This window comes from Suricata suricatta, chromosome 15 (assembly GCF_006229205.1).
Source record: "Suricata suricatta isolate VVHF042 chromosome 15, meerkat_22Aug2017_6uvM2_HiC, whole genome shotgun sequence".
Taxonomy (NCBI): Eukaryota; Metazoa; Chordata; class Mammalia; order Carnivora; family Herpestidae; genus Suricata; species Suricata suricatta.
The window spans coordinates 50,884,322-50,898,992 of NC_043714.1; the positions used below are offsets into that span (position 1 = coordinate 50,884,322).

The window sequence follows — 14,671 nt, forward strand, 5'->3', positions numbered from 1 at the left end:
TTTTTTTTAATGTTTATTTATTTTTGAGAGAGACAGAGAGACAGAGTCTAAGTGGGGGAGGGACATAAGGAGAGGGAAACAGAATCTGAAGCAAGCTCCAGGCTCTGAGCTGTCAGCACAGAGCCCAGCGCGGGTCTTGAATTCACTGACTACGGGATCGTGACCTGAGCCGAAGTTGGAGGCCTAACCAACTGAGCCACCCAGGTGGCCCCTGACTTCTTAAACAAAGACTATTGAAGAAAACACAGCATTTTTATGAATGATCTTACTTATCATTTCAATATCAGTTTCTATGCTGACTTAAAAAAAACCTACAGCGGTGCTGTCAAGATTTGTCGGGGGGTTTGGGGTTGTCTCGACACCAGCTCTGCCTCCTCTTTGTACACTTCTGTACCCGTGTCTGTGGTTTGCTGTCTCCTAGCTGGCTTCCAGCTGCCACTCCCTGCTGCTGTCAGCCTGCGTGCCTTCGGGGTTCTGCCTCCCTTCCTGCTCTGATTTGCCTCGGCTCATCCTTCAGAGCTGGAAACCTACGCGGGGAGGTTTGTAGCATTGTCTGCAGGAAGAGGCTCCAAGAAAGGGCCTAAAGGGTTTTGCTTTTGACAATGTGCATGAACGTTGAGATGGTTTTGGCTCTTGCTAGAGATTCTTATTATTTGAAAAATAGCCCGTGCCTATTGGAAGTGATTTCAGGAAAAGGAACGTATTATTGAAGATGGGAGTTTTGGAAATGAATAAGGGCCTGATGGCAGAATCCTCAGTTCGATCCGCTTCTCGTAGGTAGAGGACCTGAGCAAGCCTGTGAAGTGAGTGTGGTCAACGGGAAGGATTCGTCACGGTCCACGACTTCTTTCACATACGCCATGGCACTGACTCCACTCATCACCGAAATCTCTCCCAAGAGAGGCAGTACAGCGGGGGGCACCAGACTTACAATCACGGGATCAGGCTTCAGGTACTGTCTTCACACACAAACGTCAGTGTGCATAAGCTCCAGCCGTCACTCCTCCTTTGTCCTACGCAAGGACAGGGCTTAAGCATTCTCACACAGCATGTACCCATCTGCTCTGGGGTCATGCTTGAGGCACATCCGAACACTAATAGCCACCATTTATCAACTACTTACACCATGTCAGTCACCTTCCTACCCCATAGAAACTTCCTGCCTTATCCTCGTAGATATTTTTATCCCATTTTATGGTTAGGAGACTGAAATCAGAGTGGTTAAATAACTTGCTCCAAATTCTAGTCAGATCCCAAGTATAAATCACATTTTGTTATGTTTCCCCCACTGTCTCATCACCAACCATGATCTGCTTCATTAGGTCAACGAAACAAGTCTTCATACATCATGTCCATTTCATTGGAAGTGGCTGGATTCCTTCTTCCTAAACATGTTCATTATTTGGCTCAAATTTATGTACTGCACTGTCATTATTCTTCAGGTGGATAGGGCTGACTTCCAAACTGCAGATCATTTACATCATAGATGGCAATTTTAACTTCTCAAGTACTTAATTTCTCAAGACCTTGGACCTGAATTTTTACATGGATATTAAATTCTAAAGTCTTTGAATTTGGTGAAAATAACACATAAACAAAACTGAAAGTCTCTTACAAAAGTGGCTCTTTAGAGACCAACATAGATTCTTGCAATAAATTGAACCCAGGCAATTTTTCTCCCAACACTGGAATGTTTGCCAATTTGTATAGTTCTATGTCCTGTCTTCTTAATCTCGCTGTTTACTTTTTTCTCAACAAATCGTTTGAAGACTTACTATTGAAAAAAGTGTCAGACTGCACTTTGATGGATCATAGAATAAGATCATTAATAGGGCTTGACATTGTGACCTAGAAATTTGAGGGGGAAAAGTCAATGTTTTGTTTTTCCCCTTTATTCTTTACAGTGAAGACATGCAGGAGGTCCTCATCACCATAGCTGAAGCTAAATGTGATGTTGAGTATTCCAACAAGACATATATCTTGTGTGTGACAAATGCCCACGTCCCTTCGGGGTGGGCTCCGGTGCACGTCAACATCAGAAGCAGCGGCATGGCCAAACTGGTAAATTGCTGTTGAGTATAGTAATGACAGCAATAGAGAAATAGAAAAGAAAGGAAAAATAGAAGGCATAATGGGAGATGAAGTAATTGGTAATGGACTTTTTACTCTGTTAATGTCTCCAAAAAATAACTGAGATGTAACTGTAATACATTTAAAATACATGTTTTTGTTGCTTGTTACTAATATTTTATGATTTCAGGTTTTTACTTATTCTGGGTTGTGAATTAATTGGTAATTGACTTTTCACTTTATAATTACTGTGAAATAAACCAACAGACAGCTATGACATATTTTAAGTAGATTACAGTTGGGGCACTTGGGCGGCCCAGTTGGTGAAGTCTCCAACTTCGGCTCAGGTCACGATCCCACAATCATGTGGGTTTGAGCTCCACTCTGCTGGCAGCTCAGAGCCTGGCACCTGCTTCAGATTCTGTGTCTCCTCTTTCTGCCCCTCCCCGGCTTGCACTCTCTCTCCCTCTCAAAAATAAACACTTAAAACTTAAAAAAAAATAAAGTAGATTATTCTTTATTACTATCAAAAATGTTTCCTCATTTAGGTTCTTCTTGTTTGAGAAGTTAAATGAATAATTCTGATAAAACCTCTCAATTTAAAAGCTTCTCTTGTTTTATTACAGGATGATGCTGACTTCCTGTATGTTGATGCTTGGTCTTCCAACTTCTCATGGGGAGGAAACTCTCCCCCAGAGGAAGGGGCTCTAGTTGTTATTACAAAAGGACAGACAATTTTGCTGGATCAAAATACACCTATTCTGAAAATGTTGCTAATTCAGGGTAAATTTCTGAAATCTGCTTATTAGATTCTGCCTATGGAATATTTCTTGAAGAAAATTTGATTAAAACTCATGATTATGAATATCCATAGTGGTATGAAGGTTTTAATTCAATATGTAATACTGTGTTCTTTGAGCAGTATAATCCGTTTGCAGTATGCCATTATTTAGTGCATTGTAACCAGAATCTTTTGATGAAATGGAATAGAAAATATCAGTGTCTTGCATTCTTGTGGTTAAGCATCTTCTAAAGTTAAATGTTCTGTGAAACTTTTGTTTCAATAATAATGTATGTGCATGTGCCTATGCCCCTCCATGTGTGGCGGATTGTAGCAATAAAAGGTATTTCCATTCAGAAAAAGACAGGTATAGTGGGTCCCAGGAGTTATAAAATCAGAGAGACTTGCTAAATTCTATACAAAATGGCTACCCCAAACTCCCACTCGGGGCCAGAGGTTGTGATTCTCACCTCTGTCTTTGAACCTGCTTTCATTGTACTTGGGCATCTCTCTGCTTCTTGATATTCTGTTATTAGTACAGAAGACAAAATAACCAGAACTGTTACAACTGCATGTAAAAGAAACAATATTTGGCAAGAGCAAAATGCTTTGGGCTTTCAAAGCCCAAACTTTGCCATAATGGCTTTAGCTGCTCAAAGACTTTTGTATTTCATTTTTGTTTTAACTTCTGGGATAATAGTGTGTTTCAGTTATTTGAAGTTATTAACTATTGGGCCTTTGGACAAGTAAAGTTTTACTGTTCACAAATTTACATCTCATAAAAATATACCTCAGCACATTCTTTAATAACGCTAATCAGGCTATACGTGTGGCTAGTGCAAATTGGTGGATAGGAGTTCATAGCAATGTCAGCATTATAATGATTTCTATAAAAAGTGCTTTTCTTTAATTTTAAAAATTTATTTCATTCCATTTCATTTCATTTCATAACACAAGCAGGGGAGTGGGCAAAGGGAGAGAGAAAGAGAGTCTTAAGCAGAATCCACACTCAGCACAGAGTTCAATGCAGGGCTCTGTCCCATGACCCTGGGATCATGACCTGAGCTGAAATCAAGAGCTAGATGCTCAACTGATTTAGCCACCCATGCGCCCCTAATTTTAATTGTTTTGGGCCTTAATTTATATTTTGAAGCCCTGTGTTTATAGAACGTGTAGCTGCAGTATTTAAAAACATAGAAAATAACAACGGTCAAGGGAAAATCATCTGCCTAGGGATTTAATTTTCTATCAACTCCTGGGTCTTGTCTGAAATTTTTGTATTTTATATGGCTAAAGAACTGAAGTGGAAGTGACATGCACAGTGATAGCAGATAAGAATAAGAAATTAGGAGTGGCTCAGTCTGTTCAGGGTCTTGACTTTGTCTCTGGTCATGATGTTGTGGTTTGTGAGTTTGAGCCCCACACTGGGCTCTCTGAAGTCAGTACAGAGCCTGCTTTCTCTGTCTCCCTCTCTCTCTGCTCCTGCCCCACTCATGCGCATTCACACCCTTTTCTCAAAAATAAACATTTAAAAAAATAGTAAGAAATTAAAATTTTGTGTATAATTTAATAAATAGCTTTTAATAATATTTTTCTTTGTTACATTTCAAAATTGTATGGTTCATAGGTGGAACTCTAATATTTGATGAAGCTGACATTGAACTCCAGGCGGAAAATATTCTAATTACAGACGGAGGCATTCTTCAGGTATATGAGAGAACCTGATACGTAATCATTGCTAACTTCTCTCCATCTCTTTGTAAAATACCATTTGTAAAATCGATACTTAATTATAATAAGCTCTCACAAGTTTATCTTTATTTGGTCTCTGTTACTAGTCTAAAATTCTTTTTGTGGGAAAATGTTTTCCAGATTATTCTTGTGCTTTTAATGGGAAGAGAATAGAGCCGAATTTTAAACAGAACAGGAATAAATAATAGCTCAGAGATGTGGCTAAGGTCGTTCAGTATACATTCCAAAGATCTGACGTAGCATACTTGCCTGACTAGAAAATGTAAGGTTTATCTTTTGGAAGACAGATACTGACAACTGAACAATCAATGTCTCAAAAGAAAGGGTTACTTTTAAGTGGTTAGACTGTGAATATTGACTTTTAACTTTCGCGGAATGATGCTTGTGAAATCCCTTACAGATCGGGACGGAAGCATCCCCATTTCAACACAGGGCGGTCATTACCTTGCACGGGGACCTGCGATCTCCTGAGCTCCCAGTATACGGCGCCAAAACTCTGGCCGTGCGACAGGGACTCCTGGATCTGCATGGTAGGGCAGCCAAAGGTCTTGGGGAGTTGGTCCAGGAGATGCTCGCCAGAGCGCCAGAGATAACCCTCCTGACAACTCTCTAAACGAAAACTTGCTAAGCTTCTCCTGTGTTTGTATACCCGCTCCTTGTTCCTCTGGATCTCCGCCCTCCCTTATCCAGGCCAGGCCAGCCCTTCCTACTACCAAGGCTCACAACCCAAGTCACTCAGTTCTGGGTCTTCTTGACATCATTCTGCTTTTTCCTTTGTATGTGTTCCCACAACACCTTCTGCCTATTTTAGCACTTACCAGAGTACTGGTGATTATTACTGCTTTCATTTGTGTATATAAAAAGGCATTAAGTCCAGAAACTTATGTTTGTATTTTAAAATGGGCTCTTTCTAAAATATAAGTGTATAGTTGTATTTCTATATAACTCTATTCTGAAAAATTATCAGCAAATAAAAATTATTATGATCATGTTTGAGGTATCAGGCTTACTTATTGAAAGGAAGCATGATGTGAATCCTTTTTATATTAAAGTCTTCTATATTACAATAATCTGTTTCTTTCACATATTTAGAACATATAAAGACGATCCCTATTATGATCATAACTGTCATCCTGCATTGTGCAAAATAAAAATCCTAATGTAATTTTCAGAAATTTGCACACTTCATTTGTCTCTAGATTATCAATTTAAGCAATTTCTATCAACAATGGCAAAAGTAATAGGCCTCTGCCCATTTTAACAATAGTATCCCACCACATTTATATTGTGTTTTTATAGATGACTATTTTAAATGGAGTATATCATTGCAGAAGAATGTTTCTTAGTTTTATAGACCCACACATGTTATCATAATCTAAATGTTACTTTTATAAATCAAACATGCTAAATATTTCTTTTTCTTTTTTGAGATCAGTGTAAAATGCTGAGGTAAAATGAACCTTTTCAAAGTTGATTCAGTTCAGGCAAATATTAAAAACACATAAAGCTTTCACTATACAAGAAAACGCACCCTAAGAAATACTCAGTTTGGGGGCGCCTGGGTGCCTCAGTTGGTTGAGCATTCGACCTCGGCTCAGTTTATGATCTCACAGTCTGAGTTTGAGCCCCACCTCAGCCTCTGTGCTGACAGCTCAGAGCCTGGAACCTGCTTCGGATTCTGTATCTCCCTCTCTCTCTGCTCCTCCCCTGCTCACGCTTTGTCAATCTCTCTCTTTCTCAAAAATAAATAAACATTAATTTAAAAATTAAAAAAAGAGGCGCCTGGGTGGCTCAGTCAGTTAAGCCTCCGACTTCGCCTCAAGTCAGATCTCACATTCGTGGGTTCGAGCCCCGCATCAGGCTCTGTGCTGACAGCTAGCTCAGAGCCTGGAGCTTGCTTTGGATTCTGTGTCTCCTTCTCTCTCTGCCCCTCCCCCTCTCATGCTCTGTCTCTCTCTCTATCAAAAATAAATAATACATTAAAAAAATTAAAAAAAAATAAAGAAATGCTCAGTGTGTCTGTTGGCTCCAGGTCAGCCGGTTCCTGTGATCTGGACTCGTCTGGCTCATACAGCAGAGGCAGGGGAAAGGACAGTGGTTTTACAAGAAGCTGTGACTTGGAAACCAGGAGATCAGATTGTAATTGCAAGCACAGGTCACAGGTATGATGTCTTCCGGGCATGATAACTTAGATTTAGAACAGAGATTTTTTCTAACTCTGCAAAAGAGGGATGATCTAGAAGGTTTCCGACTATTTGATTTAAATTTGAAATCTCTAATAAAGAAATACAAATGACCAAGTATGTATTTGCTAAATGTTAACATTAGGTTGAACACCTGAACACCAGTGTGTTGTTTAGGGTGATTAATTTACAATAGAAAAAAGTATAAATTTGAACCTATAAAATGTATACTAATGAAATATTTTAGTTGTTTTTCATGGTTAGATTCCCATGTAAGATTTTGCTAGAAAAAAGCATTCTGCTATTAAATCATTTAGAAACTCTGACTTAGAGCTTTAGCTAAATACATTAATGAATGCAAAAATGTAAATGAGCTGCTTTATTTGGGGTCACCAAAGAACACGGTGTCAACTGCTGGGGAACTTATACTCTTGGTAGTGGTTCCCAGGGAGCAAGATTGTTAGTAATGATCGAATCAAAGAGAAGAAATTATTACAGATTTGAGTGATGATTAACATGACCTTTTACATGTCTGACATTTTACAATTGAAACAGCCTATGACCCTTAATTCTGCTTAATTACATATATTAGCAAACAAGAAATAAAAAGAATAAAAATAATATAGCTACCCCAAGAATATTGGTGGGGAAAAGGAGCAAAAGGAACTTTATTTTTGTTTCATTTTTCAAATTATGGGTAATAGCAAATTGGATATGGCCATGCTTATCAGGTAACAAGTACTAATTTATGATAAGAAACAGCTAAATTATGTTAAGGTCGTGACTCAAGTTAGAATTAAAATTCAAGGCATTTTGAGTTTGCCATTTTCCAAGTTAAAAATAGACTTGCAGATGTTAGGAAGAGTTAAATATATACTTAGCTTTATAAATGCCCTTTTTTCCCCCGGCCTTTGGAAGAAATTTTAATTACATAATGGCAACATGAAAAGCAGCAAAATGACAGGGCTTCCTAATAGAATAGAAAGTCCTTGTTTATAGCTTTTCTGTATGAAATAAAAGGGTAAGTTTAGAATTTAGCTTAGGGATATTTAATTTTAAGGAACAAAAATTAAGACGTTTCCCACCAAACTTAACTCATTGTTTACTATCTCATTCATAGATTGTATTTGAGAATTTGTAAAGCAGGTGGTTGAGAAAACTGCTTCTAAAATTAGTCAGCCTGGACCCACTTCCCAGCACTACCACTTGCCAGGCCCGCAGTCATGGTGTCTCAGCTCTGTGTGTTCAGGAAGACTAGAACGCTAATAGCATCTATGTCAGAGTTATTGTAAGAATTAAATGAGTGAGTATGTGTAGACACTTAGAGTGGAATGGGCTCAAAGTATGATTACAAAGGAATAAAAAGTGTGTTCAGGTACACATAGCACATAAAAATGCTTTGTAGAACCTTCTTTTCTAAAGAAATCTATGTATTACCTGAATCCAAGAGAATTTGTGCGAGGCCAGCCTAAATCCCTTTTCTATACCTCCTAGGGCATCACATGCTGCTGACGTAACCCTTAGCTCTAGCTCCAGCATCCTTAATCCTCACCTCCCGTGGCTTCCTTTCCCCACAATTCCTTCCCTGAGTCTTTCGTACTTGTGACTTTCTCCATCCACTCACCGTCTTGAAAAACAACTTTATTCTCTTATCTTTTTACTAGCTGCTTTCATCCTGTTGAAAAAAATTAGTAATTTGCTTAAATATTATGCCCCTTTTTTCATTGCATTTTTGTTATTCATTTCTTTCCCCTTAAGCCCTTACAGTGTAGTTTTGATCTTCACAAAAGCTTTCCTAGTGACTTTCTGACTATCGTTATCCATGACTCCCCGCACATCTCCAAGTTCTTTGGGCTCTGCCTTTGAAATGTCTCTTCCATCACGTTTCCCTGCTCCTAGTTTAATTTAGACTCTGTCCCTCATACCTGGAATATTACATCACCTTCCTGTCTGGGCTCCATTCCTCTATTTTCCTCCCCTCTCTAATTCATTCTACATTAATTTGTTCAATCAATCCAACACTGTTATTGAGTTGTGGCAGGTACTGTACTAAATGCTCAGCATACAAAATGACTTAGCCTCTGGGGGCCCCACCGGAAGGAGCAGCCACGTAGTGGAAAGAACGGAGAAGCAGACAGGAGAGCCGCAGCAGTCATGCCAGCCTCAGTGTGGCGCTGGTGAGCCCTGCCAGGGCATGCGGCACAGAGTGCTGGGAATCCTGAAGAAGGGCTAGGAAAGTCAGGAGAGGTGTCTTTTCACCTAGTTCACATGAGACATCGTCATTTGTAGTGGTATTGAAAGGAGAAAAAAACTTGCCAAGGGAGAGAAGAGTCAAAAGGGAAGGTCAGGAAGACACAGAAATAACTCCCCTAAGCTTACCTCCATTGACAGCACTGACCACACTCTTCAGTAGATGATGTACAACCAGGCACGGGCACACGTGTCTCCATAAAGTCAGAGGTACTGTCTACTTGGCATCCTTTGCTTGGTGCCTAGAAAATCAGCGAGACACTTAATAAGTGTTTGCTGAATGACTGAAATACCACAATTCCAGACACAGTGCAAGGACCTATCACTTCTATAATACACTCATTCATGTACTGAGTGTCTCGCTGGTTTTCTACATGAATGAGTAGATTGTAGAAGTGATAGGTCGTTTCAATGTGGCTGGAATTGGAGGTGTTTTGAAGAAGTGGTAGAAATGAGACCTCATATACTTCCCTTCAGTCTTTTCTTTTCCCTACTCCGGAACTTCCAATGGCTTCTCTTTGTAAGGGCTTATCAACCTCAGCACTGCTGACACTTTGGACCTGACAAGACTTTCTTGTGTGCGGCAGTCCTGTGCATTATATGATGTTTAGAAATATCCATGGCCACGCCCCTCTAGACGTTGGTAGGACCTTCCGTTATGACAGCCAAAGATGTGCCCAGGCATTGCCAAATGTCTTATGGGTAGATATAATCATTCTCAGTTGAGGACCACTTTAAAGCTATAAATGGATAGCTCATGTGAAATTAGGGACTAGTATAGTTCTCTAAACAATTGCAGCACTTGGAAAATATTTATTGAAATCCGTTTGTAAAATTTACCCAGTTACTCTAAGAAGGAGTTAAGCACCATTTTCAAATTCACTTCATTCAGAATATTGTAAGTCATTAAAAAATTTCCTGGTTTACAGTGGAGCATTCAAAGAACATAAAACAAATGCACTAAAACAAGATTATGTTGATTTAGATTCATTTGGAAAGTTTTTTGTTGAAATTTTTACAGACACAGTCAACGAGAGAATGAAAAACGGACCATTGCATCCGTATCTGCTGATGGCACAAACGTAGTGCTGACTGACCCGCTGAGTTACACACACTTAGGAATCACCGTCACACTCCCTGATGGAACTCTGTTTGAAGCAAGAGCAGAAGTGGGACTTCTTACAAGGAATATTTTAATAAGAGGATCTGATACTATGGAGTGGAATCACAAAATTCCAGCATGTCCCGATGGATTCGACACTGGTAATTTCAGCAACCCGAGTGTGTCGGCTTAAATTATTTCCAGCTATTGCAAAAAATGCTCCCTGGGAGAAAAATCCCCCTCATTTGAAAACTGCTGGACTAGGTTATGCTCTAGTAATAAATAAAGCTCAAATGGCAGTGCTTTAAAATGAGACAGGTTTATTTCTCACTCATGTTGCATGTGTCCAATATGCTCATTGTAATGATTCTAGGACACAGACTGATGGGGACTCCACCTCAATACAGGCCTGTGTGGTCTCTGGGACAGGGCACTGGGGTGGCCAGGGAGTCCAGCAATAGCAGTTAATCACTTTGGTCCTGCGGTGACATGGGTCTTTTCCACTCAAGTATCATTAGACAGGAATGATTCCACAGCTTACAACAGTTCGTATATGTGTGCCTGTGTGTGCATGTGTGTGTATGTACATAGAGAGATGATAGATTGATAGGTAGATAACTTTTATGTAATAACTAATACCATTACAATCTGATATATAGTTAAATATTAAAAAATACAACTTAAACATAGCCTTTTCTTCAATGAGTTATATTAGAAAAGATTCTGGATTCAGTGTCAAATAACCTACATTCCAATTCCAGTTCATGAAACCTAATATCATCCTGTTTAAAATAAGAATATTTCCTGTTCTTCCCACTTATTAAAGTTATAGGAATTAAGAGACAATATGCATATTCTAGTGCTATACAAATGTAAGATTTACATTAAGTTAATCTCCAAATCTTGGGGCAAAGCTTCAGAGATAATAAGACAAAATACCTTTATTAGAATTAGTTCAAACATTCAAATATTTATTTAGTATCTTTGAAAAATGCTGTAATAGGTACCTTAGGGAATGCAAAGGTGAGCAGGATAAGGTACTTACCTTTCCTATTCTCTAGAGGAGGAAATGATGTGAATGCAAATAATTATATCCCAGGATGGCATTAAAATTATATATGAATAAAAAGATACAACTAGGTATGGGGGCATCAATATAATAAAGGATGTTGCCACCATTTTTCTTTATGATGTCTTCAAAAATATTTTTCAAGGTGAATTTGCTACACAGACATGCTTCCAAGGAAAGTTTGGAGAAGAAATAGGAAGTGATCAGTTTGGAGGCTGCATTATGTTTCATGCTCCCGTCCCTGGTGCTAACATGGTCATTGGAAGAATAGAATATGTAGAGGTAAGAGGCATTGTTACTAAATCACAGAGGTTTGCTGAAAGTTATCCACGCAATGACTAAGCACTGAACTCCTGGTGTTGACCAGATGCTGCTTATGATTTGGTTGAGGAGACAGAGAAGTAAACAGACAATTTTGATGCAACCAATTATTCTCCCATTTAATCATGCCAAAATTTTGGTTCTCTATTTTTCTCACACCCCACATCAAATGCATCAACAAGTTCTACCCACACAGCCCACAAAATCTGATGACCTGCATCCAGTCTCTCTCCACACCTCAGCCAAATCAACTTTTTAAAGTACAGATCAGATCTTGCTTCTCCCTGTTCAGTGGCTTCATGTTACACCTAAAACAAAAAGCCCAAGTCCTTCCCATAGGACCCACACAATCTGTCGCCCAGCTGGCTTCTGACTTTATCTCCTATGACTCCACATTAGCTCATGCCATGCTAGCTCATGGGCCTCCTTGTGAAGCACATTTCTGTCTCAGGTTCTTTGTGTTTGCTCTTCTTTGTGCTTGGAATGCTCCTCCACCAAATGCTTGTATGGTTCACATTCGTTTCGGTCAGGAGTCTTTCTCAAATGTCCTCTCTTAAGAGAGACCTTTCCTTACTGTCTTTATTTGAAAGAACTGTCCAAGCCTGTTTTCCTTTATTTACTCATAGCTCCTGACATATATCTATTTTCAATCTCTTTCCTTAAAACATAAACCCAATTAGGTCAGAGATTCTGTCTTTCTGGTTTTCTCCTGATTCTCCTATAGCTGAAACAGTGCTTGGCATACAGCAGGTTCTCATCTGATTATTAATTGAACTAATATATAAAAAAAATGAATAAGTATGCAAGTTATCCCCAAGAGATTAGGAGCCTTTATGTAACTTACTCATAGTCAGTCTATAGAATCATAGTTTAGCAGAGTTTTTATCAGGTGTTCAGTAAAAGGGAGAAGGGAAGGAACGTAGGAAGGAAGGGAGGGAGGGAGGGAGAGTATGATTGACAGGAATAATAAAATCTATAAATCTATTAAATTAGAAACACTTAGACTGCAAACAATGTAGAGTCAACACCTATATTTTGTGAAACTTCCCACTTCCTAGGATATGTTACACATATGTGGCATCTGAGATAAGGACTAAGTGAGGCCAGGGTCAATCTGTGTATTGATTATTAGTAACAGCTAATTTTTTATTTTAGATGAAAAATGAAAATAAGTAGATGCCCTAGCATTTTCTTTTCTAACCTTATGGGATCCTATTACACATACACTTGCACACACACTCTCACACACTGGTATCCTCTGTATTAAATTACTAGATTGCAGACTCATTGAAAGAAAGCACAGCACAGAGGTTAATAAGAACCCTGACTCTAGAATCAGATCACCCTAATGGAGTTTCAATGGGGTTTTATGACCATCAGCAAGATTCTTGGCCGTTGTAAACTTCATCTGTAAAGTGAAGTTGGTGATGAGTGGCTACCTCGTAGGATTGTGGCAAAGATTAATCATGCATATGCAACACAGCCCAATATCTAGCAATTGGCAAACATTCAAGAAATATCTCTTATTATTAAATAAGAATCAAAGTGAAGGAGAAAAATACATCTTGAAGAGGTTGTATATTGCCAAACATGGAAGTTTAGTAATAGATTGAGGTGAAAAACAGAAGATTCAAAGATGGCGTTTGTTCATTCATTCATTTGGTAACAAGCATGCACTGTGATATACTGGATAAAACAATGTGGGTTGAGGGTCAAATAACAGATTTGAAGGATAAACATGAATAATATGGCAGATATAAGTGTATCGGTAATAATTAATATAAAATTGGAGCTTATTTTGAAACAAGAAAAATATAAGCCAGGCAAATTATGAGTCTGTGTGTATCACTAAATAGCTATGATTTCTGGGCTTGACAGATATTCCATGCTGGCCAGGCTTTCCGATTGGGGCGGTATCCAATTCATTGGCACCTGCTTGGAGATTTGCAGTTTACATCGTATGTAAGAGGCTGTGCAATTCACCAGGCCTATAACAGAGCTGTTACTATCCATAACACACATCACCTGCTGGTTGAGTGGAATATCATATATGATATCAAGGGAGGGGCATTTTTTATAGAAGATGGTATCGAACATGGCAATATTTTGCAATATAACTTGGCAGTCTTTGTGCAGCAGAGTACTAGTCTTTTGAACGATGATGTGACCCCAGCTGCATTTTGGGTAACCAACCCAAACAACACCATACGACACAATGCAGCTGCTGGAGGCACTCACTTTGGCTTTTGGTACCGAATGAACAACCACCCTGATGGGCCATCCTATGACCGAAACATCTGCCAAAAAAGAGTTCCTCTTGGAGAATTCTTTAACAACACTGTTCATTCTCAAGGTTGGTTTGGACTATGGATATTTGAAGAATATTTCCCCATGCAAACAGGATCTTGTACTTCTACAGTGCCAGTGCCTGCGATATTTAATTCACTTACTACTTGGAACTGTGAAAAAGGAGCTGAATGGGTCAATGGAGGAGCCCTTCAGTTCCATAACTTTGTGATGGTAAATAATTATGAGGCTGGAATCGAGACCAAGAGGATTCTGGCTCCTTATGTTGGAGGATGGGGTGAAACCAATGGAGCAGTGATTAAAAATGCCAAAATAGTTGGTCATCTTGATGAACTGGGAATGGGGTCTGCATTTTGCACAAGGAGGGGCCTGGTTCTCCCATTTAGCGAAGGCTTGACTGTGTCTTCTGTACACTTTATGAACTTCGACGGGCCTAACTGTGTAGCTTTGGGAGTGACATCCATCACTGGAGTTTGTAATGAAAAATGTGGAGGTTGGAGTGCAAAATTTGTCGACATCCAGTATTTTCACACACCAAACAAGGCTGGCTTTCGGTGGGAACACGAAGTGGTACTGATCGATGTTGATGGTTCACTTACAGGTAATGTTATATTCTAATTTATGATAAGATACGTTGGAAATATGTTTGTGTTTACACAGAGAGCTGAACTGTCAAAGCAGACTCACAAGAGTCACAAATCTCACCCAGCACCAAATTTTAGTAATGATTTAGGATATGGGTCAGTCCTAGGCACAGATGAGACGCTCTTTATTTGGAAGAAGGCCAAATTGTCAGGGGTAGCCTTTAAAAATATCCCTTTTTTTTTTTTTTTTTT

General features: G+C 39.1%; 1 protein-coding gene across 1 annotated transcript in view; it reads left to right on the top strand.

The window, feature by feature from the left end:
- The window catches only part of PKHD1L1 (PKHD1 like 1), a 152,809-nt gene that overhangs the window by 72,138 nt on the left and 66,000 nt on the right, over window positions 1-14,671 (top strand). The window contains exons 41-49 of the mRNA XM_029923967.1: window positions 778-952; window positions 1,905-2,061; window positions 2,697-2,853; window positions 4,479-4,558; window positions 5,004-5,133; window positions 6,636-6,765; window positions 10,058-10,299; window positions 11,353-11,489; window positions 13,407-14,436. Of these exons, the coding sequence (XP_029779827.1) occupies window positions 778-952; window positions 1,905-2,061; window positions 2,697-2,853; window positions 4,479-4,558; window positions 5,004-5,133; window positions 6,636-6,765; window positions 10,058-10,299; window positions 11,353-11,489; window positions 13,407-14,436 (2,238 nt within the window). The remainder of the gene's footprint in view (window positions 1-777; window positions 953-1,904; window positions 2,062-2,696; window positions 2,854-4,478; window positions 4,559-5,003; window positions 5,134-6,635; window positions 6,766-10,057; window positions 10,300-11,352; window positions 11,490-13,406; window positions 14,437-14,671) is intronic.